Below are 26118 nucleotides of genomic sequence, written 5' to 3' on the forward strand. Positions count from 1 at the left end.
TCTGCTCACGGGGACGACTCTGACCTTTCGGGCATAGCAAAGATCCAGAAACAATCTACGGTGCCCAGGCCCATTGTCCAGCACAGGGGCATGAATGGCAGGGCTCATGGTGTCCCTCCAATCAGCGATGACAATGCATGAATCGAGATGCTGAGGGCATTCTGCCTCGCTTGCTCAAGAACTAACGACCCGATCAGCACGTTGACCGAAGGCACACCCTCCTGCTTGCCATTGCTGACGCCGCTGTGATCGCATCCGCACAGATCGGCGTGAATGCTTCGTCGGCGCACGCATCCGCCAATACGCATGCGACGAGCCGGGCAGCCAAGAAAGCTCTGTGCGAGAAGGCACTCAATCTCGGGCTCTTGGGCGCGATCAGCTCGGATCGATGTGCATCAGACATCTCGCCTCAGCTATCACCACGCCGTCCCCCCTGCTTCCCAAATGAATGCCTCAGCAAGCGTCGCCTCCGACGAGGCCGCCATTGTTGCCCTTCTGGCCGATCCACTCCTGGCCGACGTCAAGATCAGCTTGGAGCCATCGCAGGCCCTTCAGTCCATCGCCGCGCTGGAGGATCTGATTGCAATCGAGCGCAACGAGGCATTCACGGTCCGAGTCGATCGCTCTCCGCTCGAACCCATTGGTCAGTGCTTTGCCAGCAACGTCTTATGCAGCGAGCTCGTTGTCTCGAATGCTTGAGGCTTGCCCGCCTCGCTCACGCCGCCCATACCGCTCCATCCGATCAGACCTGGTCGTCAGGCCATCGACGACCCTTGCCGATCTCAAGCGGCAATTCCAGACCAAGCTGGGCTCGCTCTTGTCGGATTCGATGGCCAGTACCACATCGGCAAGCGATTGTCCGGTCGAGACCCCGCGCAGGGCAACACGCCCGTCTGGACCGATATCCTGGAGATACACCTGGAGGAGCTATTTGTTCTATTCCAAACGACTGGGCAAGCTCCAAGACGACCACCAGAATCTCATTGCCTGGGGCCTGCAGTCAGGCGACGAGCTACGGTTCATGAAGAAGCTGCGGATGCGCAAGGCCAAGGCAAAGAAGCGCTGACAAGCGAGCATCTGGCGCTGCGAGCCGACATGGCTTCGAGTTTGCAGGACGCTCGAGCAATCAGCACTGAGAGAGATGTGTGCAAGTGGGCAGGTAGCCGCCGTCTATTCAGCAGCCGGGCAACACCCGAGCAATCGAAACATCGCAGCAATGCAAGGACGGGTCGCTGGTCGTTACCAATTCGGGCGGCCATGACGACCAGGAACCCGAGTGCGACCCGCCCATCATGCCAATATGAAACACAGATGCAAAACGAGGGATAGGAGGATGGAAGGAATGTGTCGCAGCCCGCTGTACTCGGACGAGCGCACGGGCCTCTAGAAGCACAGCAATACAGTAAGCTGGGTGTCCTGGCGACATCCAGGAAAGCAGCAGCTTTATCGGTGGCTCGCGCTGCCCATGCCTCGCTTGCCAGAGAACAAATGCTTGGGCATTTTGGTTCCGATGTGGCGATCGGCCTCGCCGGCCTTGGCCAGCTGGTTGCGCTCGCGTTGCGACTTTTTCTTGATGTCATCAGCCTTGGCTTTCTGCTCGACGGTGGCAATACCCATGGTGCTGCGGTCACGCACGACGCTGGTGGCCCGCTTCTTGGCAGCAACAACGGTTTGGTCTTCATCTGCAGGTCTCGACTCGGATCGTGCGCGCTTGCGGACGACACTGCGCGATCGGATCGAGTCCATGTCGGCCTGGATGCCTGTTTCCTTGAGGTGCTCCTCGAGGTCGTCGAGAGTCTGGATACAGAATCAGGGTCGTTAGAGGGCCCGGCCAACCATGCAATACTACGCAATTGCCCCCGCTCCACAAGTAGATAGAGTCGATACAACCCTGCAGCTCCATACACACGATGCAAGTGCAGCGCACTGACGCCCAGCCTCACCTTTGTCGACAGCTTATGCTGAGGAATCTGGGGGCGGTTCTTGCCTTGCGCCTTCTTCTCGCGGTGCTCGATCAGAATGTACTTCTTCTTCTCCCGGATCACGTCCGCGGCCTCCCGGATCACCTCCTCGTCAGAGTCGAGCTCCTCAGGCTCCGATTCGTAGAAGCCCTCGGCGATCAGGCGCTCTTCTTCGCGCTCGAGAGCATCGAGCTTGGCCTCGATATCCGGGTCGATAAAGTCAGCAACGTTCTTGCCGTCCATGATCTCGGGAATAACATCCTGTTTCCAATCGTCGTCCTTGAGGAGGTAGTTGTCTGTCGAACCAAAGTCCATCGCATCAGTAACCAATCGCATCATGTTGGATGGCAGGTGCACGTTGGCAAAACGGCTCGATCCTCGCATATGGCTGCATCCACCAAGACTCACCCTTGAGGTTGACATTATAGACACCAGCGCCACCCTGTTCAGCCTCGATGTCTCTGGCAAGTTTGCGGCGGTTGGGGTCGTTGCGGTCGTACTTGACTCTGGACTTGGCCTCGTCCGGAATGAAGGCGGGGCGCTCCTGCAGACAGAGCAGGAATTGGAGATGAGAACAATATCGCCGAGAAGCCCTCTCAGCACTGCCAATCGAAGCACGACTGATGCACCGCACACTCCAAGAATAAAACCAGCCCTTACTCTGTCGTCGCGAGGCGTAGGTGTGGCCAGATGCAGCTTGTTGAGGACGCCGCTGACTTTGCTTCCCTTCAGCTTGGACTCGACGCGGGACTGGAGAAGGATGTCGCAAGCCTATATAGACAGCACCAGACGGTGAGTTGCCGAGTCCAAGAGTCACCAACGGCGACAGCGGAGTCCACAGAGCAGAAGCTGCTTCAAAGAGCGCCGCCAAGCTGGCTGATATGGACGAGACTTACTCGATTGCGAACATCCATAACGCCCTCCTCAGTCCAGCACGAGAGCTGCAGCATCTCGATCTCGTCTCGCTTGAGGATACCCTCGACCAGAGCCTTCTCCTTGGGCGGCAAGTTCTCGGGCTTCATGACATCGATTTTGTTGATGACGAGCACCGTGGGCTTGTTGGCAAAGAGGGGCTTGATGGCGTCGTATAGACTCACCTGGCATGCGCCGCGAAGGGAATGCGATATGAGAATACCATCAAATCAAGCTCGGCGTAGGCAGCGACGATGATGGTGTGCTTGGCACGCATACCTGCTCGGCGATGCTGTAACCGCACTGTTCCGACAGATCCAGGAAGAACATGACGCAGGCGCGGATGTGGGCCATGGCGGTGACGCTTTGCATCTCAATGGTGTTGCGCTGCTCCAGCGGATGATCCAGGATACCGGGCGTGTCGATGACCTGCCATCGGAGGTCACGGTAGTCCATGTGGCCAACGAAGAGCGACTTTGTGGTGAAGGCGTATGGCTGGACCTCGACCTCGGCCCGGGTAAGCTTGTTCATGAAGCTCGACTTTCCAACGTTGGGATATCCGCAGATCAGGAGCGTTCGGGTATTGGGGTCGATGGAAGGCAGACGAGCCAGATGCTGGCGGACCTGCTCCAGGTACGCCAAGCTGTCCTTTTGTCGCTTCATGATAGTCGCCATACTGCCAGCAAGAGGGCCGAATCGTTAGCGTGGTCTGCATTGTCTCGAGCCAGGCACGTCTGTGGCCAAATCGGTGTTGCCACAGCAGCCATCGAGGCAGCTGCATCGGTGCATCGCCGCTCGCAAGCGGTTGACATCCAGGTCCTGGTACTCACCGACCAAGAGCGGCTCGCTTGAGCTGCTTGCAGCGGAACAGCGAGTCACCGAACTTCAGGAGGCGCAGGTAGTCCTTGGCAACGTTGTCGATCAGGTGGCGAGCGGTGTTCATCTGGCCCAGGGCCAGCTTGTAGTGGTCGCGGTCATACAGGACGTTCATCAAATCGGCATAGAAGGGGTGGATTTCCTACAGGCATGGGGTGGTATGCGACTGTCAGGGCGGTGGTGACGAAACAGTGCCACAATGCAAAGAACAAGTTCGCTGGCGACCCGCACAGGCGGCTTCAGCTCCAACAGCAGCAGCGGGCTACCACAGGATGCAGCCCAGACGGTCCACACCAGTGAGGGACATGTGGACCAGCAGTATGATGCAGCTGGAGGCGACGTCGTGCGCACAAGGAAGGACGGATTCTGCGCTTACATCCAGCTTGGGAAATTCGGTCAAGATGGCATTCAGCTTCTCGTCGAAGCAGTCCTGGGCAAACTTGACCTTTCGCATGTAGAACGAGCGAATGCGGGAGATTTGGAAGTTGGGGTGGACGACCGTGGGGGTCTTTCGCTGAATCTTGGACAGGATAATGTCCAGGAGATCAGGGCCCGAGGGCACGACCTGAATCTTCTTGAAGTTGTATATGGACATGCTGTGGGATATACCGGCAGGCTACACAGTTGGCCGTGTGGACGTTGCAGAGCAGAGCAGAGCGGGATGGCTCGGACGATGGCTGGGTGGCAGAGACGGCCGTGGGAGGAGTCACAGAAAGACTTGGGCTCGACGACAGACAAGCGGGCCTTCTGGAGCTGGAGACAGACACAATCGGCTGCTGCCTAATCAAGACCAAAGGACGTCTGGCCTGGTTACTGACGAAGGACGGCGGCTGGTCCTGCAACGGTGTCTGTTTTCTGGAATGCTGGCGGATGTCAAAAAAAAAAAAGTCCTGTGCGACAGCGGAAAATGAAATTAATTCGGTGGCGAGAACAGAGAGCGCGGCGAGGACGCTCTCGCGAGCGGAGCGAGGACAGCCGTGTTGCGGTGTTGGGATGATGGAGCGATGGATGCGAATCGATGGATGCGAATCGATGGATGCGAATCGATGGATACGAATCGATGGATGCGGGATGTGCAGATTGCAGGATGTGCATTGCAAGGGCGAGCATTGCCATCCGTGAGCCAGCCAGGCTGCCACTGCAATCCTTGCAAAAACAACGGGCATTCCGCCACTTCAGATTCATCGATGGAGCCAACGAGTCGCCATTCAGATTCATCGAGGATGATGCATGTATATTCAGGATATGCCTCCCAATTGGTTTTGCAGTGCCCCCCCCCAAACAAAATTGGAACGTAAGGGTTGAGGCACTTGGCTCTGGTCCAACTCTTCCGGGTGAAACGGCTTACAGTCCCGGGTCGAGTCGCATTCGGAATGGCGCCGGAATTCGTGTGCAAGCGACGTCGCTGGTGCAAGATTCGCCTCCGGTCCAAAGTACATCCATTCGATATCGTCGGCTTAACCGTGTCGTCGTCCCTGGTTGCCGTAGCTTGAAAGCCGTTGGAGAGGGGAGATTTGTCCGTGAGAGGCGTGCCGACGATAGCATGGCGCATCTGCAGGAAGTACTGCAGGGATCTTGTGCATCACCAGGCCGATATAGCTCCTGTCATGTCCTCCCGCACCATCGTGCGAGCCTCGAGACAGACAGACGGCGCCGAACACTTACTGCAGCAGCTTCTCGATCAGATCAACGTGGGTCAGAACCATTCTGCGGCAGCAGTACCGCTTGAGGCCAAGCTCATCCAGGGCCTCACACTCGCTGTAGTCCGACTGGAGCAGGGCCAGATAAGCGTCCCATTTGTTGCCAATGACCTTGCCGCAACTGTAGCCGAGGGAGGCGATAGATCAGCATTCAGCGCTCGAGCATCCAGCGATCCGCATGCGTCGCCGCCGAGCTGCCTCACGACTCGGCCCGGCTCAGCTAAGCTCGGCCCGGCTCGGGCAGATGCTCACCTGAAACAGCGCACAGGGATAATCATTGCTGCTCGTCGTCTTGCGCTGCTGGTGGATGGTCGTTGCTCCCTGCGATCCGGTCCAAAGTCCGCGCCAGAGCGAAGCGGCTGCTCGCACCAAGAAAAAACGCACATTGCGATCACGTGCGGACACTACCGGGCAGCCACGACCTGGCCAGTTCCCACGGAACAACAATCGCCCAGCATACTGCCCCCGGCGTCCATGCTCGCCGATGCATCTGTATTCGCCAGACACCACCGCACCAGGGCCCGACGAGTAGCATGCATCATCCATGTCCATCCACAGAGAATTATTCTGCCACGACTATTGCCGTAGGCATCTTGGTTGTCTGCATTGACACCGATAGCGACCAATCACAACCGGCATTGCCTCTGGAAGCTTGTTGGAAGACCCTGCATCGAAGCGTCCTTTCCAACACTGTCGAGATAGGTGCACCAAAGCTCGCGCTGCCGGGGTGCATTTGGTCGGCGCAAATGCTCCGAAATCTCGAGCTGGCCCAGATGCACCACGCAGCTCATCGAACTGAGGTTGACCTCCGAAGCTTCTGTCTTGCGCTGTGAGCAAAGCCATCGAGATAGTGAGTTTGGATCAACCGCTGGCTCGTTCTGAAGGAAGGCACTGTTTATCTCCAGAGTTTATTCGGCTGACTAGTACCAGACCTGTACTTGTAATCCAACTCAAGCCACCGAACTTCTCGACCAGTTCCAGTCGGCAGATCGCCCACTATCTCGTCTCGCCGGGTCCCTGTCAAGAATCATCGCTGTCTGCTGTGCTTCAAAATACGCCGTGCCTCTGCTCCAGCTGTGTCACGGCCCCGTCTGCGACATTACTCCCAGAGCTGCACAGGCGTGGTCCACATCCTCGATCTGCGTACATCTCGTCACAGTCATGTCGCGAAACAGTACTTCGAAAAGCTTCCAGAGAAACAGTACCAGCGATGGATCTCGACTTCCGTCACTGAGAGCCTCTACTTCGTCACGCGAGCGCCGCCAGAGTGGCTCCAAGCGCAAAACGGAGGACCCAGCGGCACTGCCCCTGGTCGCCCACCGACAGAGCTCCGTTTCCATGACTCCGATGCGGGGAGGCAGCGTTACTACTCCCAGCGAGCCCAGGTTTCCGGACGAATCGACCCGTGCGCTACCAGCACTTGGTTCATCAACTCCAAACTCCAAAAGTGACTCTCCGACATACAAAGAGCCACCGCCTCCCCCCGGCCGTCGAAAGTCGAGCGTCTCCAAACTGCGCTCTCCAGCCATCGAGGGGCCTGCTCCACCAGGCTCCAAGGCAGCCGCCACCTCCGCCAAGATCGAACGGCGAGGAACCCTTGTCAAGATTGGCCTGCCTCCACCAAGCAGAACCAAATCCAAGAAAGACAAAAGGTCCGAGCTCAAATCCAAGGTCGAACCCCTGCCGGAGATCGTGCTGCCGCCGCCGACGCCCCCGTCGGCTAATCATCAGGTCGACATGTCCCTGCCCGGCGAGAAAGAAAAGGTGCTCAAAGCCATGGCCAAAATCTCGGGCCCAATTGTGCAGTATCTGCCCGACGGCATTCCAAAGTCGCTGCTGCGATGGCGCTACGTCTTGTATGTTGCTCTGAAGGTTCTGCAGTTCAAGACATACGACCCCAGGACCGATGCAGCGCCGACCTTTGAGGAGCTGAATATCAGCAACCGCATCTACGACGACGAGGTCTCGAACGCCCAAGCCTGTCGAGACATCACCGACATCATCGGGGCATTCAGGGTCACACGGGTCCTCAGCACACCGCCGTCGAACCGGGAAGAGAGAGAAATCGACTCGCTCGATGCCATCCTCGGCCGGTTCAAGGGCTTTGCTCGGTTCCCGCCAGCGGTAAGGCCTGTCGTGGGTTGACGGATTAGTTCATGTGGCGATGGGGGTAGCAGTGGAAGTGGTGCAATCTCTGCTTCGTCGCCCTTGATGTTAGTTGCAGCCTTGTCCAAGTTTTCTCTCTGTCTTGCTTGTTCCAGACTGACTGACTGATATCTGCCCGGTCACATGTGACAGACCCGCATGAAGCTCTACAGCGTAGCCTCCATCGTGAGCTATCCAAGAGGCACTGTCCTGATCCGGTCGGGCCTCAATGCAACCACCTGGTACACCATTCTCCTCGGCGAATGTGCTCAGTTTGCCCCGCCTTCGTCGGTCGAAGATGTCAGTACCGTCCGGATCTTGCAAAAGTACGAGGTTGGGGCCTCCATCGGCGATTTCGTCAACACCGGGCCACGCGAGATGCGCGGCGTCACAATTTCGTGCTTGATGCGGACCATCCTCATCAAGATCGAAAAGGCCGACTACATCACCGTCAGTCGGGACACAAAGTCGCTTGAGGCGTATCAGCTCGAATTCCTGGGGAGCGTCCCTGCCCTTTCCGATCTGTCCAAGCAAATGCTGATGCAGCTTGGTGCACGCAGGTGGGTGCCTCTGGGCTCTGGACTTGTCGACACCCTCGCTCAGTCGTCGGCAGCAAGCCCCATTCTCCTCTCTCAAGCTGGCTTTCGCTGCTTACTCGTCTATTTTTCATGTGTGCTTGGCTGCAGCGTCGTGCGGCGCTACCCCGGCGGATCCTTGATTCTCAAGGAGCACGAACCCAACGCCAATATCTACTTTGTCGTCCGCGGCGCATGTCGTGGTCTGCAGCAGCTCACCTTCTTGAAGAAACCAGGTCCCAAGCCCGCGCTGTTCAACCAAACGTACATGCTCGAAGCCTTCCACAACCAGCCCGTCGATGCGGAGAAGGACGAGATTGTGCGGGAGTTTGCCCTTGTCGCCGACATAACCGTTGGTCAGTTCTTCCCGCCGCTGATTCCTTCACAGGAGCTCAAGAAGCTCCGGAAGGCACGCAAACGAGAGGCTAGCTCGGCAAGGGCCACCCCCGAGGGACCCGAGGAAGGAAGCGCCCCGACATCTGCCTGGGCCATCCTCCAACAGTCCATCAACTCGATCAACTCCAGCCCCATCTCGGTCATGGCCAGCGAGGTTACCGAGTGCATCATCATCACCCGACAGGACTTTTTGGAAGTAACGACGCCAGAGACGGTCCGCAAAATGACCGAGCCCAAGGCATCGCCGCTGGACCAACCATTCGAGCTGATCATCGAAAAGTACATGGTTGCCTTTGGATGGAAGGAGAGCGTGCTCATGTTCAGCAAGGAGCGCATTCCGCCCTATGTCAAGTGCAAGCGTCGGCGCCGGCGCAACGAAAAGCCCAAGAAGGCTGTCATTGTCTACCGAGACGAGCAGGAGGCAAAGGAGCGCGAGTTGATCGTCAAGCTCACTCGATTGACCGAGGCCACTCCGCCGACTGATAACGACGGGCCCCGTCTCTCGGAGCTCCTGGACTCACAGCCACACCCAAAGGCCGTCTCGGGGCAAGCAAGCTCTGGAATGTAAAAGGGCGTCCAACTTCCTGGTGGCACTGGGCGCTTGCTCATGAAGCATTAGGCCGTGTGGAGAGCCACATCTGCGCTCAGAGCCCCAGCCACGCGATGCCCAACGCCGAGTGTCGGGCGAGTAGTTGTGTGCGATATTCAGAGAATACAGGGACGCCGTCCCATTTCAATCGAACATGTAGTCTGTAAATGTTTGCATTCAACAGGGTCGTTTGCAACAAAGGCTGATCATCCCGGCAGCCTCCAAGTCAAAACCGCGGGTCCTCCTCCGGCCTCCGGTCTTCGCAATCGACCCGTTGCGCGCCGCATTGACGCTACGATTCCACACGGCTATGGCCAGTGTGCGAGGTCTCAGGCGACAAATCGGTTGGTTGTTGATCAGCAAGCTGGTGTCTCGCCTTTCATTACATTGCCAGCAGATCGTCAAGCAACGGATCCCCTGTCGCCGACTGGCTTTCTGAAGCCGGAGCAGCCCGTGCAGTTGCGCGCGGGCCGGCCTTGCGGTGCGATGGCTGAAGAACGGCGTTGGCTGAGCAACAAAGCACAGTGTGGGATCGATAAATTGGTAAAAGTAGACCGGCGAATCATGTATCTGCGAGTATATCAGCCGACTCAGTGACACTGGCACGGCTGCCTCACCTTTTGTCCCGGGCTGGAGGGTTGAAGCCGAGAGAAGATCATCCAGTTCGCCAATAGAGGCATCTGGCAAATGCGGAGTTGGTAACCATAGCATCGCTGCAGCTGAGTGAGGAAGGCAGTGATTGCAACTTACCATGCTTATCGACTCGAGAACCTGAGGAAAGCAGCTCCTCGAGAAGATCAGAGTCGGCTTGACGCAAGATCGAAGAGAGACACAGTAGGTATGGTGGACCGAGGATGCAGAGAGTTGGGTGCAGAGCAGCATTAGGGAGTGGAGTGCAGATTCGACTATCAAGAGCGATCGGGGAGCCGATGTCTCGACGGGCCAACAAGCTTCACCAGTCGGACGAGCATCGAGCCAATTGATGACTTGGACTTACCATGACCAGAGGACGGCTGTGTCCGCAGGTACTTTTGCTTGAGCTGCTGCAGTGTGTCCTTGGATGCTGTCACATGGCTCTCCCAGGGTTCCAGCTCGATTGGATCTTCATGTGAATCAACCTCGTCGCCCTGCTCCAATCCCGGAAGCTAGTTAGCATGCTTGACTGCATCGCACACAGATAGAATTGATTCGGTCCAATAGCGACAGCAATGAGGATTCCAGACGGCAGGGGAAAAGATACGGCACCGTATGGACTGGCTCCATCCATCAGCACATGCAGCGGACCGACCTGATTGAGATTCGAGAGGGCCGACTTTAGCCGCGCATCGAGCGACTCCACTGGCTGCTGGCCCCGCACTTCGTGGTCCATGTGCAGCCAGCTTCCGGAATCCTGGCCGATGACAGGTTGTGAGTGAGGGCGGTCATGTCTGGTAAACTTGTGTGGCCTGCGATGTACGATCCGGACCAAGAATTGAGAGTCGTGCTCACCAGATCTGCCAGCTCGCCTTCGATATCTCGTTTCTTGCGGTTGCTGTAGAATGCCTTGGGATCAAAGTCCTTCTCTGTGCGTGGATAGCCCATTGGATAGATCGGTAGATAGTCCATTGGATAGTCAGCTCCACCATCACCTCCGGTAATGGCTCGACCAGATTCTCAACGTCGCTCGAGGCAAAGGCTGGTACATACGTGCCAGCTTTGCGATTTCTGCCAGATCCTCTTGCTCCTGCTTCAGCTGTTCCTGCGCTTGCAGCATTTCTGTCGAATACAATCAGCATCGTTCAGTGCCCTCCGCATTCCAAATCGAACATCATGCGAATGCGCCACCTTGGCCGAGCTAGATCCACCTTCTTCTGTGAGCACCTGCTCTTCGTAACGGAAGGCATTGCTTCCGAGTTGGCGGCGGTATCGTTCTTGGCCCTCTGGAAGGTAGATTTGATTGTGATCATCCAGTGTGAGCACCCAGCGTAAGTATCCAGTGTGGGCATCCAGTGTCAGTATCCAGTGTGAGCATCCAGTGTCAGTATTCAACGTGAGCAGCCTTTCTGATGGATTTGCACAATGTTGCGAACGCCGACCAGGTCCCTGTGCATCGGTGGCCGAGCCTCACCGTTCTTTCGGTTTCTCCTCAGAAGGGCAGGATTCACAGGTAACCCTCTAACCGAGCTCGCGGCCTCGCTCAGGCCATGTTCCTCTTGCTGGTCGTCATCGTCGTCATCGTCATCGTCGTTGTCGTCTCCATCGGCGTCGTTGGTGACTTGGCCGCTGCCCTCGTCCGCTGTGGCCGAGCGTCCTGCTGGCTTGCCGCTCGGCCCTCCAGGACCGCGGGGGGTCGCTGGGACGCCGTGCTTGGCCTTCCACCGCTTTGTGGCCTTGAGTTTGTGCTTGTCCAGCCGCATGCCGATGGTTGTTCTGCAGGGAGGAGGAGCTATTATGGGGACTGGGTTTGGTTGGGTGCACTATGAAAAAAGTTCTTGTTAATAAAATGAGCGAGAACGAAAAAACGCGCTCTCGGAGCCACCTCGGTCGGCGAGAAGAGCAGTCTCTGGCGAGAGACCCCCGAGGGAAGGCGAGAAGCCTCTCGCCGTCACACACACACACACTGTGCACACACACACTTTGCACAAGGGAGTCAAACACCTCCCATCGACCATCCCAAGAGGGATGGCAACCCCGAAGTGGACTGCCCAGAATATGGGTGACCCGGCATCCACTGTCGAAATGCACAAGGAACAGTGCGAGATACTTACAGTCTATCCAGAAAGAAACGGGACAGTCACTTTCTGGCTTCTGAAGCCCGCTGACTGACTGTAGACCCAGCGGGTAGGCCATGGCATTGCACTCCTGTCTTCGTTGGCAATCTCTTTGTTTTGGTTGGTTTGGGAAGCACAGTCTTGAATACACCCGGCCGATCTCCTGTGGCGATGATCGACTGGCATACTGAGATCATGTTCCTGGCTGCATTGATGTCTCGATCCCACAGCGTATGGCAGCTTGCACAGCTCCGGACAAAGTGTGGTTTCTCGATGTCAAGATACTCGAGTGACTCGAGTCGCTTGGCATCCCGGCAATGTGAGCACACCTGTGATGTGTTGAACTCGTTCACCGAGCACACATGGATCTTGGAGACGGATCGGTCTGGTGGTCGTCTCTGGTGGTGGTGGAACTGCTCAAAGTACTTGGCGAACCTGAGCCTCCTGGGACTGGATGCGTATCCCTTCCCCTGTTCCCAGGATGCATTCCCAAAGGCAATCACCACTTCGGTCTCCCTTGGTGCCTGGTCGATGACTTGCTTGCACATCTCGTGGACAGTGCGCTGTCGCTTGCTGTGGAGATCGAGTCGCTTGAATCGCCGTCGCCGGGTCAGGCTGAAGTACAGCTGTTTCTCCAGCATGTCTCCATCGAACACATGGCGAATGTATTGCAGGAAGGAAGCCAACCCAGGGATCTTGGGACTTGGTGTGGTGCTCATCCATTCCTGCAGACCAAGGGCCTTGTGGGTGCTCTGGATCCACTTGGTCGCCTGGGTGATGTCTTTCGCTTGCGGGGAGCCAACTGACGAGAAAATAGCGACGATGGCTGGTTCTGCCCTTGGGGAAGAAAGAATCTCCTCAAATCCAGCGCATTTTGGGCTGGCCGAGATACTACGCAGTGGCATCCTTGATTCAGATCCAGAAACGCATCGCTCGCTCAATCAGTCGTGGGAAGACATCTTGTCAAGGTGAGTCTTGCCTGATAGCCAAACGATCATGTCATCTCGCTGACACACAGCCACGCTTGACTAGGTTTCCAACCAGAGAGATTCAGATGGTGGTGGTTCTTGTCCGCAATCGGAGTGGAGCTTCCAACAATGATACAATTGGTCATTCCTCCACACCAATTGCCCACCACCACCGTCAATCGGCTCAAGGTGATACCAAATGCCGTCAACCGACCATGGCCGGATTCCAACTTTTGCTGCATCTTGGTCTACAGCGTGTATTCATATTCGAGATGAGCAGCCGTGAGGGGTCGGAAAAAATCGATAGTGATGGTCAGCGATCCGATTCCGAAAGCCGACACGCTCTCGTCAGCCCTCGCCCGCTCTCCTGCTCTCGCCGAGAACGCCCAAGCCGCGCATGACAGGCACATGCCAAGGCTTCCCATCGAAACCCCCATCGGCCAGGAGGCAGCCTCTCCTTCCATCTGCAAGCACCCTCCAAGCCAGGACCGGGCCGACAAGCCACCAGGCCGTGCCCAAGCTCTCCTCAGCACATCCACCGATTCCTCCCTTCCGTCTGCCGCAATGCCAGAATACATCGGAGCGATCGACCAAGGCACGAGCTCCTCGCGCTTCATGGTCTTTGCCCGCACCGGCGAGATCGTCTCCTCCCATCAAATCGAACATGACACCCATTTCTCGTCTCCCGGGTAAGCGCCTTCGTCTGACAATAGCCACCTCACCAGAAGACCACAGAGGAGAGTGCGTCAGATCATCCAAGTCTGGGCAGCGCGGCTGACATACCTCCACCGCGACCACTGCAATACCGACGGCGCCGTCCTGTCGCTGCAGGTGGGCCGAACATGATCCAGAGATGATCTTTACCAATGTCCAAGAGTGCATCCGCAAGACCGTCGAGAAGATGGTCCAGCAGGGCCTTGAGCCCCGTGATATCCGAGGTGACGGTCTCCGAATGTCGCCTTCTCAAATGCACCAACTGTCGATGAGTCGATCCTGGCCGGCTCCGTTGACTCACTCTGTCCGTTGCCTGATCTGCATCAACGACCGGACAACCCAGCCATTGGAATCACCAACCAGCGGGAGACTACGTGTGTCTGGGACAAGAGCACCGGGCGCCCCCTGCACAATGCCATCGGTAACTATCTCCATACTCGATACCCTCCCCCATCGACATGCATTCAGTTAGTAGCTCTGAGCTCGGTGACCGCCATGGAGACCAAGAGCATCGGGGCTATGTCCCTGGCCAGCCAATATCCATGCAGTTTGTCCCAGTGGCTTCACAAGTGATACGTGTTGAATCGTTTTGGGTTGGACAAGCCGCCAAGCTCGGACAGTTGTCGCTCTCATCAAACCAAGCACGAACTAACGACCTGCTCTGCTCCGGTTACCACCAGTCTGGCTCGACGTGCGCACTCGCGAGACAGTGGACTCGTTGATCCAGAAGACAGACTCAAAGAAAGCTGATCATTTCCTGGTATGAAGCCGTCGCTTCGTTTGGTCGCGATATGTTGCGGTACCCCATGTTCGTCCCTCGAGCCGCTCATCCGCTTGGCTCTCCGCCCACCAGACCGATTGCGGACTTCCCCTGGCCACCTATTTCAGCGCTGTGAAGCTGCGCTGGCTGCTCGACCATGTCCCAGAAGTCGCCAAGGCGCAGGAGGATGGCCGTCTCCAGGTCGGAACAGTGGACTCATGGCTGATCTACGTAAGTAGCCTGTTTCGTAGTCCCCAACGCTTCACATCCCGAGGACAGCGCACGACTGCCGGGCTCCACGCCGATTCTCATCTCCTTGCCGGCTGTGCTGCGACAGAAACTAACGGGTGGATGCTCCACCGGAGTCCATGTCACCGACGTGACCAACGCCAGCCGCACCATGCTCATGAATCTCAAGACGCTGCAGTGGGACGACGCACTCTGCAAGTACGTTGTCTATGAGCCCAGAGCGGCTCTCACTGATACCACCACGGCTCCTCAGCGGACCGGATCGGAGCTCGCTCATCGTTGTGGACGGAGATAATCTCACACGTGCCCAAATGCAGCTTCTTTGGAGTCGATAGGGCGGCTCTGCCCGAGATTCGCTCTTCTTCGGAAACCTATGGCGTTCTCGCCGATGGCCCGCTGAAAGGCTTGCCCGTTGCGGGATGTCTCGGGGACCAACAAGCTGCGCTCGTCGGGCAGCTGTGTATGAGTCCTGGCGAGGCCAAGAATACGTGAGTGTCATCATGTCGGAACCGACCTGGGCGAACCTGGGGGTGGATTGACTCGCCGTCCTGTATTGTCTCTCCCGCTCTCACTCACACCCGCTCCTTGCCGACGACACTCTAGATACGGCACCGGCTGCTTCATGCTCTTCAACACGGGCTCCACTCCAATCATTTCCAGGAACGGCCTCTTGACTACTGTGGGATACCAACTCGGCAAGACCGCTCCTGCCGTGTATGCATTGGAGGTGAGCCGGCACCAGAAGATGTCAGACAGCAGCCCGGTCCGCATGTGCTGCTGTGTCCATGGAGCGAGCCGTGGCCGCCGGAGCAACTTTGCTGATGCTGTATTTCTTGCGAACTTGCATCCGTAGGGCTCCATCGCGATCGCCGGTGCCGCCGTCAAGTGGCTGCGGGACAATCTGGGCATCATTCAGAGTGCTGAAGAGATCAGTAAGCCCTCGATAACGACGGAGCAGCAACGGCACTTGCGGGACTTGCACTGGCTCCAGCCCATCGATAGATGCTTTGCCGTGTCCGACTGACATGCCACTTCCTGGCCATGTCCTCTGGCAGATGTGCTGGCCTCCAACGTTTCCGATAGCGCTGGCGTCTATTTCGTCCCGGCGTTTTCCGGCCTCTTTGCTCCTCACTGGCGCCCTGATGCGCGAGGGTAATACTTTGCTGCTTCGGCTGTGCGCTCAAAGCCAACGATGGATGGATCTATTTTGAGATTGCCATGATGGCCGATCTCCATCTCCACTCTAACCGATCGTCCCCTCTTCGCCAGCTGCATAGTCGGACTGACTCAGTACTCGACCAAGGAGCACATTGCGCGGGCTGCACTCGAAGCCGTCTGTCTCCAGACCAAAGAGGTTCGCTCTCACTTGCCGGGCTGCCACGCTCAGGATCGTTTGAATCGGCGGCCCTCGAGGGTGCAGTCGTACTCGGCAAGCGCTGTTGATCCTGACCACTCGAGCCGTGCCCCACTCCTGATCTCCCGACAGATTCTCCTTGCAATGAACTCGGACAGTGGCCATCCACTCACCAGCCTCAAGGTTGATGGCGGACTCACCAACTCGGATCTGTGCATGCAAATCCAGGCCAACGTTATTGGAATCACCGTTGGTGAGCATCCGTGCGCACTTTTAGGGGACAGAGGAGCCTAGTGGGTCGCCGAGGCAGCTGCAGAGGCTGCAGTCGAGTGCTGGGTCGCCCAAGAATGACTGAGCCCAGGTCAGACACGAACGCAACTGATCCCATCGTGTGTTATCCAGAGCGGCCCAAGATGAGGGAAACGACGGCGCTGGGGGCAGCCCTCGCGGCCGGTCTGGCTGTTGGGGTATGGGCCTCGGTCGACGAGTTCCGAAGCAAGCAGTCGATCGATCGGTTCGAGTCCAAGAGCGACGAGCAGGGTATGTATCGGGGAGGTGTCCGGCAAACGTGGTGATGATGCGCGAAGGGATTGTACTCACTGCAGCATGTGGTTTGTTTCAGAGCGAGAGCGCATGTTCAACAAATGGAAGAAAGCCATCGAAAAAAGCCTGGGCTGGGAAGAATCCTGATGAGCGGGAGATGCCAGATCAACTGAGGGAGCGTCCGATCAACTGAGGGGATGCTTGTCCGGCTGAAGCGATGCTTGATCAGCTGGGTTCAGGGCCAAGCCCTCACGATGTGTCGGCTCATGGATCTCGTCGGATCGGTCTTTGACCGATCATCCGCGTTGTATCGATCATCCTCGTTGTATTGATCGTCCTAACGTCGGTCGGTCAGTTGACAATGATAGATGCATTTGTACTCCCCTCCCAACAGAGTCGGATTGCTCCTGCCCCATAACTCAGATTTGCTGCTATAGAAGCGCCAAGGGTTATTTGGCTCTGGTGTATCGTTTTTTGTCACCAAAGAGGAGGGCCATCGTTGGGACACCCGGGTCCCTCCTCCTCTTCTTAAATCGTGCGGCGTCGTCATCACGGTTGGGCTCTGGCCAATACAGGTCGGGCAAACCAAGGCCGAAAACGCACCTGGGTCAGTTTCGCCTCATGCAAGGTGTGAACCGGGCGATGAGCAGCTTGACAGATTGGCTGGCACGGAGATGATCGGGCGGGACGGGGATGAACTGGGCGATCCCGCGCGAGATCTGGGCAGAAGTGGTGGCAGGCGAGAAGCGGGAACGGCCTGGACTTGACTGGAATGGCTGCTGCTGCTGCTGCCCACCGACCTCCACTCATCGGTCCAGCGGTGCAACCCCCTTTAATCACACAAGATCCAAACACACCGGGCACCCCACGCAGAAACGGCAGTAGACCGCGGGACAGGAGGCACTGATCAGATAAATAGTAGTGCGATTACGATGGCCAAGAGCGACCCGAGAAAAACTGCATAGAGATTGTGCATTTCGTCAGAACAAACAGAGGGAGGGAGTGGATGGCTCGGCTACAGCAGGACGAAGCCGTCGTCGACCTCGTACTGGACCGACACCGATCGAACGCGGGTGTCGGCGCCAGTATCGGTGCCGGTGCCGGTGCCGGTCGAGATGGTGATCTTGGGCGGCGGACGGACAAAGCTCTCGCCGGACTGGCAGCCGTGGTCGGCGAACTGGAGCTGCTCCGTCGACGTTTCGACCGTAACCGAGATCTTGGGCACGGCGGCGGTGCCCTGAGGCCCGACACTGACGGACTTTGTGAGGCGGTCGGGCGTTTGGGTCGAGTGCGATTCGGCCATCTGGGTCTCGGTCTCGGTTGACCGCGAGACTGTGATCTTGGGCGGCAGCGTGGGAACGGCCAGCGGGATTCTCTCGAGAATGCGGGCCTCGGGCACGTAGAGCAGATCCGGATCGACGGGGCCGAGCTGGAGAGAGTGATGGAGAGCGGTGGAGTGATCCGTGGGAGTCAGCAGGCTCTCGCACTCTTCCTGCTTCTCGAGCTGTCGGATCCAGGACTCGCTGGTCTCGGAGACGTTATTCGAAGGGAGAGAGGTGTAAGGGATGTCGGCCGGATAGTTGGCGGCCTCATCAGCATCCGAGTCGCTGGTGTCGCTGTCAGCATCCTGGCCATCTTCATCCTCGCTGTCATCGTCATCGTTGGTCTCATCTTCGACAAAGAGGGAGTCGGTCACTTGCTCTTGGGCATCGACGAGCCGGACAGGTGTGCTGGCAAACTCGCTATCGCCATCGGTCCCGGCGACAGCGACGACAGTGTCATCGTCGCGGTAGGGGGCCCACAAGCCCAAGTGCTGGGCTGCGGTGCCGTGGACTGGTGTCGGAACGAGTGTGGGAACGGAACGTAAGTTGAGGCGGGGGTTCAGGTTATGCGATTGCATGCTGCCGTGGGCATGGAACTGGGAGGGCGAGGCACGAACCTTCAGGCACCACGATTTTGGCCTGGAGCTTGAAGACAGCCTCGCTGCGCTCGCAGAACCAGCGGACGGCCTCGATCCACTCGAGGTCGCTCTCGATCAGTACGAGCGAGCCCTCCTCGTCGACCCAGCTGAAGGCCAGCCGCGTGTGCATAGGCAAGTTGTAGAGGGCCTTGACGAGCTGGTCAAAGCTGCGGAACTGGGTCCGGCTGTCAGAGCCGTCGGGAATCGGCACCGAGAACCGGCGGCAGACCTGGTCCATCTGGTCAAAGAGAGTTGCAAGAGAGACGGATGTGCACAAGTGTCATTCAGGGCCGGGTCTGTGAGCGGCGGGAGGTGAAGATGCTCGAGATCCACGGACAGGTCAAGCACCAAATGGCCAGACTGTTACCTCGATCTTGAAGGGGACAGAGACTCGGTGGGAGCGAATCTCCCGCTCGGTCTCCCAGGAAGCAGTGTCGAGGATGCCAATCATTGCGATGGGAGGGCGTGGGAAGACGGGTGGAGGCAGCGAGGGAAAGGTGCAGCAGAGTGGTGGTGGGGATGTACAGTCGAGCAGGATTGGGCTGGAGCGGCAGCAGCCCAACACAGGCAATGGGAGGGCGTGGGAAGACGGGCGATGGACGACGGACGACGAACGACGATAGTGTTGGCGACGGCGGCTGTACATATAGCCCGACGACACTCTATTTTTAGCCCCCCGGCGCTGGGCAAACGTGCAACATCAGGTGCTGGCGGGGAGCCAAGAACGCATCGACGAAAATAGGCCTGGGTCGCTGCTGACCATCCTGGTGGACACTACTGGTGGACATTGCTGGTGGACATTGCTGGTGGACATTGCTGGTGGACATTGCTGGTAGTTATCGCTGGGTGGGTATCAGTACCGGCCCTTACCGCTGGATGTCGCTGCTGGCTACTGATCATCAATCAATCAACAACAATCCCTTTGGCCGCAACCACTGTCGAGCGTCGGCGCCTGCGATTCCTCATGCTTTATTCTGCGGAGAGCGGGTTGTGTGAGACAAGATCAGCCCCGGATGACCTTTCTCTTGATTTTTTGCTTTTTGGCACCCGATGGCGATGCAGCCGCTCCGGCTGGGGTCGCCGCCGTCGCCGACGACGAAGACGATGAAGCCTGAGGCACCACTGCTTCCAGGAAGCTCTTGGAGACTTGCGAGCGCGAGGCAGAGGCCACGTCCGACATGCGAGCATCGACGGCGAGCACGCGGGCCTGGGCGGCAGCATATCCCTGGGCAATCTCCGAGAGCAGCTTGATCTTGTTTGGAATCGCCGCCCGGACGGGATGGCCCTGGGGATCCTTGAGGCACACACGCAGTCGACCAAAGGCAAAGGGGTCGCGGGGATGTCGCTTGTCGTTTTCGACCATGCAGGGCAGGTTCAGGGCCTGGGCTGCCGCAAACATGTACACGATGGAGGGCTCGGCCACGGCCACGGCCTTGGGCACCCGTCGGCCCCCGGCCATGGATTTGTCGGCATCGATGTTGACGGGATATATCGAGACCCAGTTCTTGATCTCCTCGGCAGAGGGCTGTTGGAGCTGTTGCTGTTGCTGCTGCTGCTGTTGCAGGATCTGGGCACGGCGTGCAGAAACGGATGCAGACGGAACGAGGCTGGTTTCGGGCTCGTCCGATCCGTCGGCCAGCTGGAGCAGCGGGCCGTCCACATCCTGGATGGTCAGGTTACTGACCAGGTCGGTGGGAAGATCAAAGTCCATCTCGTCAATGTCCTCGTCGTCATCCTCGATGTATGCGGTTGAGCGGTCGGCCATGGCTGCGGGGCTGTCGGTTGGCGTGTCGGGGGGGAAAGGCGGATGGGAGGTTCAGGCGGCTCGAGCTCGATGTCGAGAGGTCGATGGACAGATGGACGCAAGACGATCGATGCAAAGACGATCGATGCAAAGACGATCGAGGGGATCAATGGATGCAAGAGATCGGCGCAAAGGAGAGCCGATGCTGGCGGGGGAGCGAGAAGCCAGCGAGCATGGACCAGCAAGCTGCAGCCCGCACAGTCTGTGTGCCTGCTGCGCTCTCGCTGTCGACGCGCTGCTTCTCGCCGGCCTCTCGCTCTCGCCGGCTTTGGACTTTCTTTGCGGCGGCTCTGACGAGCACATTCGCTCTCTCACAAGTCCACCATGTTCGGAGGTATGTCGTTGCCGCGAAGGGTGCGGCCAGCACGGCGAGTCGATCGCTGAGTGGGGGGCGTTGTTTATTCGAGCCTCCGAGATCCACTGCGATGGCTGGATCGGCCTCAACACCGGCGTCGGTCTGTCCGTCTGGCGCGATGATCTACACCAAGATCGCTGTTCCTGCCGGCCGCATCATCGATTTCACTCCGTATCAGCGTACGGCCGGCCGACGATACGTGTTTCGACATTGGGACTCGCCGTCGGCCGACTGGGGCATGCAAGACCCGCACGATCTCCTCCCGGGTCGATCCCGCCAACCGATCGATTCCCTGACCCTCCCCTCTCTGTCTTCTCGCTCCGCGGCCACCCGCACAATCCGCCTCCCTCTTCTTCCAGCGCCATCATCGTCCGGAGGATTCCCGTTCGGCAGCGCTTCTGCGGCACAGCCCGCCGCTCCGGCCCTCGGCTTCGGTGCAGCAGCGGCAGCGACGCCTGCGTCGTCAGCACCCGGTGCCGGATTCGGCTTTGGAGGCGGGGCCATAGCCGCCCCGGCTGTCCCGTCCTTTGGAAGCTTTGGTCTGGGCGCATCGGCGGCTCAGACCCCGGCCACCTCGTCCTCGCTCTTTGGCGGCCTCGGAGCATCGACGGCGGCCCCGGCTCTTGGGGGCTTTGGATCTGTGCCCGCTGCAGCCTCAGCGCCGCTCTTTGGCTCGGCCGCCCCTGCGGCCGCTCCCACATCCGCATTCGGAGGATTCGGCACCGTCACAACGGCCCCGACCGCCGGTGGCTTCCCCAGCGCCGGAGGCGGCCTCTTTGGAAGCAGTGGCACTTCATTCGGCGGGGCTGCGGCTCCTGCAGTCGCACCCTTTGGTGGAGCCTCGCTCTTTGGAGCTGCCCAGGCTGCACCGTCCGCCCTCATTCCGCAGCAGCGTAAGCATCATTTCCGCTTCCGTTTCCGTTTCGTTCGGCGCATTCCTCGGCAGGGTCATGTTTTACTGCTCAAGGCTTCCACCCCGGGACCAGAGTCTTGTGAATCGAGAAGATTTGTGGCTACACCCAAGTCAAGATCGACTGGACCATGATTCGTTCGAGGGCGTCCCCGCCCATCGCTGTGGCTGACTGTATCCTGTTGGATATGCCTTCCTCACCTTCCGCCTCCACCACGACCCTCAGAACGTCCTGCGACGATCGAAGATGCGATTCAAGACATGATGAATGCTTGGGATCCGTCCAAGCCCCAGTGCCAGTTCAGAGTAGGGATGCCAGCTTTGCGAGGCTGACATGGCGAACGAGGCGACGACCAGACATGGGCATAGAATGCATGCTCTCCTGGAGCATGGCGTCGACCACGTGCCGACTCTTGCACGATTCTCATTCCTGAAACCCGCCCCATCGCTCCGTTTTTTATCAACGCATGTAGCACTACTTTTACAACCTGGTCCATCCCAGCGAAGCTGCCAGATACACACGGCCAGCCAACCATGACGAAGCCCTCTGGAACCAGGCTCAGAAGGACAACCCGGATCCAACGTGGTGCGTCCTATTGTCTTTGCCCTGGGGAGGGAAGAGGAGCTGGACCTTCGACGACAAGTCAATGTCGGTGTCTGTGGGAGTATGCAATCCCTTCCTCCCGACAACACCTCGGAATCATGGCAGCAAGTACTGACATGCCAATGCCCGCCCACTATGGCCGTGCTGGATCCAGCATGGTCCCGGTTCTGGCTGTTGGATTCGGGGATATCCAGAAGCGCATCGCGGAGCAGGAGAACGAATCGAATCGTCACCGTCAAGTGCTAGAAGTATGTAGCACGAATGGTCGAAAGTCGCTGTGGCGTGGGGGTTGGTGGCATACCAACGCTATCTAACGGCGATGCGTCCTCGTGGCAAAAATCGGATCGCATCCACCGCCTTCCCTTTCCGCCTTTCGCCGACGAATCGCATGCGACAGGATGCGCTGCGGCAGCTCAACAAGATCCAGGAAAACCACTACTTGGACATTACCGTCCGAATCGCAGACTACAAGCGGAAACACCGCGAGCTGGCGCATCGGCTGCTAAAGGTGCAGTAGCATATCAGCAAGTCTTTCTGGCTGAGGCTGGGGCTGTGGTCAGCCCTTCCAAGAGCCATGGTCGCGCCACTCACACCTGCGAACGTTTGGCTGCCGTGTGCTTTGATTCCCTGCTCCTGTCGCTCGCCGCCACGCCACATGGCCACCTTGCCGCCCTGTGTGCGTGCTCAGATCATGAGCAAAATCCAGATTGTCACCAACAAGGGCCAGTCGATCGGTGCCGAAGAAGAGGCACTGCGCACGCGGCTGGAGAGCATCAACCGCGAGTTCAAGCCGCCATCGCAGCTACGGGGACGGGTCAACGAGCAGTGGGCCCAGCTGCAGATGCTGAAGGAAAGCGGCAGGCTGGCAAGCGTGGCGGGCTCGGCGATGCCCGGACGGCCTGGGGAGTTTGAAGTGGTGGACGAGGAGAGTCTGCGCAAGATTTATGAGGTAAGAGGGGCAGCCTTGGCCGAATGTTGGATACCAAAGCGGGCTGGACACGCCGGCGATGCTGCGATACCCGAAATCAACGCATCTCCCTCGCTCGTATCATGTCTGCAATCCTCGCCAGGCTCTGTCGGAGACGCAGAAGGGATTGAACATCTTGATCCAAGTTGTCCAAGCAGACAAGAAGAACGCCGAGCTCATGAACAAGGGATATACCGACAACAGCTTTTCGAAGATGCCATAGCCGACCTTTCTTTCTCCTCACCAAACCTGGTTGGACGTGCAAGTCGATGGGACCCTGACACCACCATGCAGCGCCCACTTCTTCTGGCTGTTTTTCCCTCTGGCCTCCCCCCCCTCCCACCAACGCAAACGACATTCCTCACACACCTCTGCCTTGTCTGGGTGCCGCTGCCCGAGCTGCGCTACCCACTCCCCAATACAGATATTATGTCGGAAGCATCCGTTCTCTAGCCGGTGGAGGCTGTGCGATGGACTGGGGCGGTGCGATAGAATGATGTGATGCGATGGACTGATGTAGTAGTATAAAAGTAGTGGGCTGCTGATCCGCCGTGACGAGCAAAAGGAGCAAGTGGCAATCGACATGCATCGCTCATCGGGTAAGCGGGCCATCGGTATCTGGGAAATCGTCGTTGTGGAGCTGCGTTGACAGATATGAGCGATAGGACAGAACAAGAAATCAGAGTCTCGACACAGGCCATCAAGAACAGAGAAGACCCCGGTGCTGTACACAGTACAGGGTGCGGGATGGGAGCAGAGTCGCAAGCACAGCACGGCGCTGCCCTCGAGCGAATCCAGAGATACACACCGCCTCGGCAACCTCGATCCAGCGACTGAGGTTTATGGCCGGATGGGTGACTGGGTCGACTTGGTCATGGCCCCAGACGACAAACTCCTCAAAGATGCGTGTGGGTCGACTCAGATCAGGACCTGAGCTTGTATCGTCGCCCTCTGTGGGATGGGCATAGACGGTGCCTGAGAGTTGCGATGTGGATAGATAGATGGTGGGTGTGGGTGAGGAGATGGACTGAACGATCGATGAGATCTTGGAGTGGAATCATGGATGGGAAGATCGACAGGAATCATGGAGTGGAAGATCGACAGGAATCATGGGATGGAAGATCAACAGGAATCATGGAGTGGAAGATCGGCGAGATCATGGACGGAAATCATGGACGAGGCCACAAGCAGGTCATTGCCTGCACCTTTGTATCCTGGCGGCAGCTGGACAGTGCGGCCTCGAAGGGCTCTGCCCCGGAAAGACGACTCCCATTCTGCGGCTGGACAAGATATGCCGGCGTTAAGGAGTGCGACCCTGGATGTTGAGACCGACGGACAGGTTCTTGTCTCGTCATGGAGATAGCCATCCGATCAGGGATGCAGATCCCAGAGATCTGGGAGGAGATCGACAACGCAGCAGGCCAAAGGCAACGGGATCTGACGACAGCCGGACCGAGATGCTGGCGAGTCCCACTCACTCGAGGAGGCCGGGTGGTCGGTGCTTGGCCGAGGCGTAACGACAAAATACTGGTCAACCTTGGCTGGGCCAGAGTAGCCGATGCGACAGGGCAGCAGGTGGATGCGTGGGTGGCTCATGCGCAGGGGCGACTTGCGAGCGATGGTCAGGCGGGCGGTGTGTCAAGATGACGGTAGAAGGTGGCTCTGTCGGCGGGAGCAGGAGAGGGAACCCCAAGTGGTCCCTGGTGGAGGTCAAATGGTCTTTGGTCGGGATCAAGTGGTCTCTGACGCAAAGTCAAATGGTTTCCCCGTCGAGATCAAGTGGCCGCCGGTTCAGATCAAGCGGCTGCCTTTGGAGCCGAGCGGGTCGGCGAGGCGATCAGATGTCGTCTCTGGCCTTGCCTCGTCCCTCGCGCTGCTCCTCACATGCCCACCCTGGTCTGAAACATGCATCCTCCCGACAAACCTCTCCAGCAGGCCCAATGCCCCCACCCGCCAAACAAAGCCCGGCGAGTGCACCAGCAGGCTCGATGCGCTCCTTCAACCGGGCCAGACACCCAGACGAACCCAAGGCCGGGTCGTCCGGATGGCTGGGGCATGGGACCGGCAAAAGCCAGCCGCAGGCGACGCAGACGACGCAGCTGGGCCGAGTCCGCTGTCGATTCGTTGCACCGAGGGGCCGAGTGCTTGCTCTGGCCGGCCTGCTGACGACCTGAAAGCGATGCCGCACTGGTGCAAGAGTGGTGCTGCGAAAATGTGAAAGCGACTGCCGATTGGTGTCGAGGAGGGTGGGGGCTGGCGGGCCGGATCAATGGAGGAGGGCCGGGTGGCATGGCTCGGCTTGTCGAGCTCAGTCTCGAACGGCCTGGACAAGGAGCCGATGCCGAGGCATAGAAGGCGGCAGTGGCAGCGACGGTGCTGGCGGTCTGTCTTGGCGCCCAGATGGATCTGCATGGGGGAATGGCAGTCCAGGGCACAGCGAGGCGATGCATCCGAGCAGGTCCACAGCACCGCGATGTGCCGTTTTCCCGAACGGCCCTGGGACCAGCCGACCCGCCGGTTAAACCACCGAGCGGCAGACCAGTTCCGGCCCGGCTGCGAAAACGGATAGGACCTGGAACGGCCAGGCACAGAAGGCATCAAGGCCGTGCGGGGCGAGCGGCAGCGGTATGGACAAGCGAGAAGGGTGGAGCGAGAGCGGTGGGAGAGATCAAGTGATGTGACAGAGGCGCACGGGGAGGACTCTCCACGGCGGCCTTGGCGAGGGAGGAGAATCTGCCGGCCTGCGGGGACAGACCGAGATGGCCCCGTGAGAGCGGGTGGGTGAGTGGATGCGAACAAGCGGGAGTCGATACGATACGACATCCAAGCGATACGATACGACATTCAAGCGAGACGATACGACATTCAAGCGAGACGATACGATATCCAAGCGAGACCGAGTTTCGAACCCTCTAGATCGGCGCCGATCTGCGGCTTCTGGAGCGACCCCACCCTCCCTTGGCATCGGGCAACCCCTCCGAGCACAGCACTCAAGCGAGAGAGAGAAAAAAAAAGTAAAAGTGTAA

General features: G+C 58.4%; 9 protein-coding genes across 9 annotated transcripts; 4 read left to right on the top strand and 5 right to left on the bottom strand.

Annotated features, from left to right (window-relative positions):
* Positions 1-444: 444 nt before the first annotated feature.
* BJ171DRAFT_585255 (uncharacterized protein) lies at positions 445-1066 on the top strand (the record flags this gene model as incomplete). The annotated part of the gene is made up of 2 exons (XM_053114353.1): positions 445-643; positions 747-1066. 2 exons carry the CDS (start codon positions 445-447, stop codon positions 1064-1066), a joined length of 519 nt encoding a protein of 172 aa, XP_052963443.1.
* A 320-nt stretch (positions 1067-1386) lies between these two features.
* BJ171DRAFT_214269 (P-loop containing nucleoside triphosphate hydrolase protein) lies at positions 1387-4586 on the bottom strand. The gene is made up of 8 exons (XM_053106404.1): positions 4126-4586; positions 3704-3891; positions 3153-3549; positions 2858-3058; positions 2622-2732; positions 2370-2505; positions 1944-2257; positions 1387-1797 (listed from the first exon to the last, which is right to left on the bottom strand). The coding sequence occupies exons 1-8, from the start codon at positions 4342-4344 to the stop codon at positions 1444-1446; spliced, it is 1920 nt and encodes a 639-aa protein (XP_052963444.1). The 5' UTR covers positions 4345-4586; the 3' UTR covers positions 1387-1443.
* A 376-nt stretch (positions 4587-4962) lies between these two features.
* Positions 4963-5782, bottom strand: BJ171DRAFT_462379 (DNA-directed RNA polymerases I, II, and III subunit rpabc5). Its single transcript, XM_053108512.1, has 3 exons — positions 5702-5782; positions 5415-5570; positions 4963-5237 (listed from the first exon to the last, which is right to left on the bottom strand). The coding sequence occupies exons 1-3, from the start codon at positions 5725-5727 to the stop codon at positions 5207-5209; spliced, it is 213 nt and encodes a 70-aa protein (XP_052963445.1). The 5' UTR covers positions 5728-5782; the 3' UTR covers positions 4963-5206.
* An 828-nt stretch (positions 5783-6610) lies between these two features.
* On the top strand, positions 6611-9238 carry BJ171DRAFT_631575 (uncharacterized protein; the record flags this gene model as incomplete). Its single annotated transcript, XM_053115633.1, has 3 exons — positions 6611-7573; positions 7748-8154; positions 8281-9238. The coding sequence occupies 3 exons, from the start codon at positions 6611-6613 to the stop codon at positions 9131-9133; spliced, it is 2223 nt and encodes a 740-aa protein (XP_052963446.1). The 3' UTR covers positions 9134-9238.
* A 4084-nt stretch (positions 9239-13322) lies between these two features.
* BJ171DRAFT_214366 (uncharacterized protein) lies at positions 13323-16734 on the top strand. Its single transcript, XM_053106405.1, has 14 exons — positions 13323-13561; positions 13704-13810; positions 13930-14007; positions 14267-14346; positions 14440-14577; positions 14684-14793; positions 14913-15083; positions 15199-15322; positions 15449-15527; positions 15651-15747; positions 15865-15949; positions 16082-16202; positions 16352-16489; positions 16572-16734. Exons 1-14 carry the CDS (start codon positions 13437-13439, stop codon positions 16637-16639), a joined length of 1521 nt encoding a protein of 506 aa, XP_052963447.1. The 5' UTR covers positions 13323-13436; the 3' UTR covers positions 16640-16734.
* Positions 16735-17411: 677 nt separating this feature from the next.
* On the bottom strand, positions 17412-18903 carry BJ171DRAFT_570461 (uncharacterized protein; the record flags this gene model as incomplete). Its single annotated transcript, XM_053113636.1, has 3 exons — positions 17412-18325; positions 18432-18690; positions 18820-18903. 3 exons carry the CDS (start codon positions 18901-18903, stop codon positions 17508-17510), a joined length of 1161 nt encoding a protein of 386 aa, XP_052963448.1. The 3' UTR covers positions 17412-17507.
* Positions 18904-19229: 326 nt separating this feature from the next.
* BJ171DRAFT_518487 (signal recognition particle, SRP19 subunit) lies at positions 19230-20357 on the bottom strand. Its single transcript, XM_053112245.1, has one exon. It carries the CDS (start codon positions 20215-20217, stop codon positions 19456-19458), a length of 762 nt encoding a protein of 253 aa, XP_052963449.1. The 5' UTR covers positions 20218-20357; the 3' UTR covers positions 19230-19455.
* A 211-nt stretch (positions 20358-20568) lies between these two features.
* On the top strand, positions 20569-23531 carry BJ171DRAFT_518488 (nucleoporin complex subunit 54-domain-containing protein). The gene is made up of 8 exons (XM_053112246.1): positions 20569-20590; positions 20971-21504; positions 21748-21827; positions 21995-22107; positions 22280-22373; positions 22523-22633; positions 22814-23074; positions 23196-23531. Exons 1-8 carry the CDS (start codon positions 20581-20583, stop codon positions 23313-23315), a joined length of 1323 nt encoding a protein of 440 aa, XP_052963450.1. The 5' UTR covers positions 20569-20580; the 3' UTR covers positions 23316-23531.
* Positions 23532-23589: 58 nt separating this feature from the next.
* BJ171DRAFT_518493 (ribonuclease H2, subunit C) lies at positions 23590-25060 on the bottom strand. The gene is made up of 4 exons (XM_053112247.1): positions 24571-25060; positions 24298-24372; positions 23901-24067; positions 23590-23732 (listed from the first exon to the last, which is right to left on the bottom strand). The coding sequence occupies exons 1-4, from the start codon at positions 24686-24688 to the stop codon at positions 23685-23687; spliced, it is 408 nt and encodes a 135-aa protein (XP_052963451.1). The 5' UTR covers positions 24689-25060; the 3' UTR covers positions 23590-23684.
* Between the last annotated feature and the right edge of the window lie 1058 nt (positions 25061-26118).

This window comes from Polychytrium aggregatum (genome assembly GCF_025602895.1).
Source record: "Polychytrium aggregatum strain JEL109 chromosome Unknown BJ171scaffold_40, whole genome shotgun sequence".
In the NCBI taxonomy this organism is placed as follows: domain Eukaryota; kingdom Fungi; phylum Chytridiomycota; class Chytridiomycetes; order Polychytriales; genus Polychytrium; species Polychytrium aggregatum.

Excerpts from the sequence above, each read along its gene's own strand:
- BJ171DRAFT_214269 (XM_053106404.1), bottom strand. The coding sequence starts at position 4,344 with ATGTCCATATACAACTTCAAGAAGATTCAGGTCGTGCCCTCGGGCCCT. Across the intron at positions 3,550-3,703 it reads AAGCGAGCCGCTCTTGGTCG|TATGGCGACTATCATGAAGC; the intron begins GTGAGTACCAGG and ends TCTTGCTGGCAG. Across the intron at positions 2,506-2,621 it reads CTACGCCTCGCGACGACAGA|GAGCGCCCCGCCTTCATTCC; the intron begins GTAAGGGCTGGT and ends CTCTGTCTGCAG.
- BJ171DRAFT_462379 (XM_053108512.1), bottom strand. The coding sequence starts at position 5,727 with ATGATTATCCCTGTGCGCTGTTTCAG. Across the intron at positions 5,571-5,701 it reads ATCCCTGTGCGCTGTTTCAG|TTGCGGCAAGGTCATTGGCA; the intron begins GTGAGCATCTGC and ends CCTCGGCTACAG. Across the intron at positions 5,238-5,414 it reads CTGATCGAGAAGCTGCTGCA|CTACGGCAACCAGGGACGAC; the intron begins GTAAGTGTTCGG and ends ACGGCTTTCAAG.
- BJ171DRAFT_214366 (XM_053106405.1), top strand. The coding sequence starts at position 13,437 with ATGCCAGAATACATCGGAGCGATCGACCAAGGCACGAGCTCCTCGCGC. Across the intron at positions 16,203-16,351 it reads CGTTATTGGAATCACCGTTG|AGCGGCCCAAGATGAGGGAA; the intron begins GTGAGCATCCGT and ends TGTGTTATCCAG. Across the intron at positions 16,490-16,571 it reads GTCCAAGAGCGACGAGCAGG|AGCGAGAGCGCATGTTCAAC; the intron begins GTATGTATCGGG and ends GGTTTGTTTCAG.
- BJ171DRAFT_518487 (XM_053112245.1), bottom strand. The coding sequence starts at position 20,217 with ATGGCCGACCGCTCAACCGCATACATCGAGGATGACGACGAGGACATT.
- BJ171DRAFT_518488 (XM_053112246.1), top strand. Across the intron at positions 22,108-22,279 it reads GACAACCCGGATCCAACGTG|CATGGTCCCGGTTCTGGCTG; the intron begins GTGCGTCCTATT and ends TGCTGGATCCAG. Across the intron at positions 22,634-22,813 it reads TGGCGCATCGGCTGCTAAAG|ATCATGAGCAAAATCCAGAT; the intron begins GTGCAGTAGCAT and ends GTGCGTGCTCAG.
- BJ171DRAFT_518493 (XM_053112247.1), bottom strand. The coding sequence starts at position 24,688 with ATGAGCCACCCACGCATCCACCTGCTGCCCTGTCGCATCGGCTACTCT. Across the intron at positions 24,068-24,297 it reads GCTGCCGCCAGGATACAAAG|GCACCGTCTATGCCCATCCC; the intron begins GTGCAGGCAATG and ends CGCAACTCTCAG. Across the intron at positions 23,733-23,900 it reads GGATCGAGGTTGCCGAGGCG|CTCCACAACGACGATTTCCC; the intron begins GTGTGTATCTCT and ends CTGTCAACGCAG.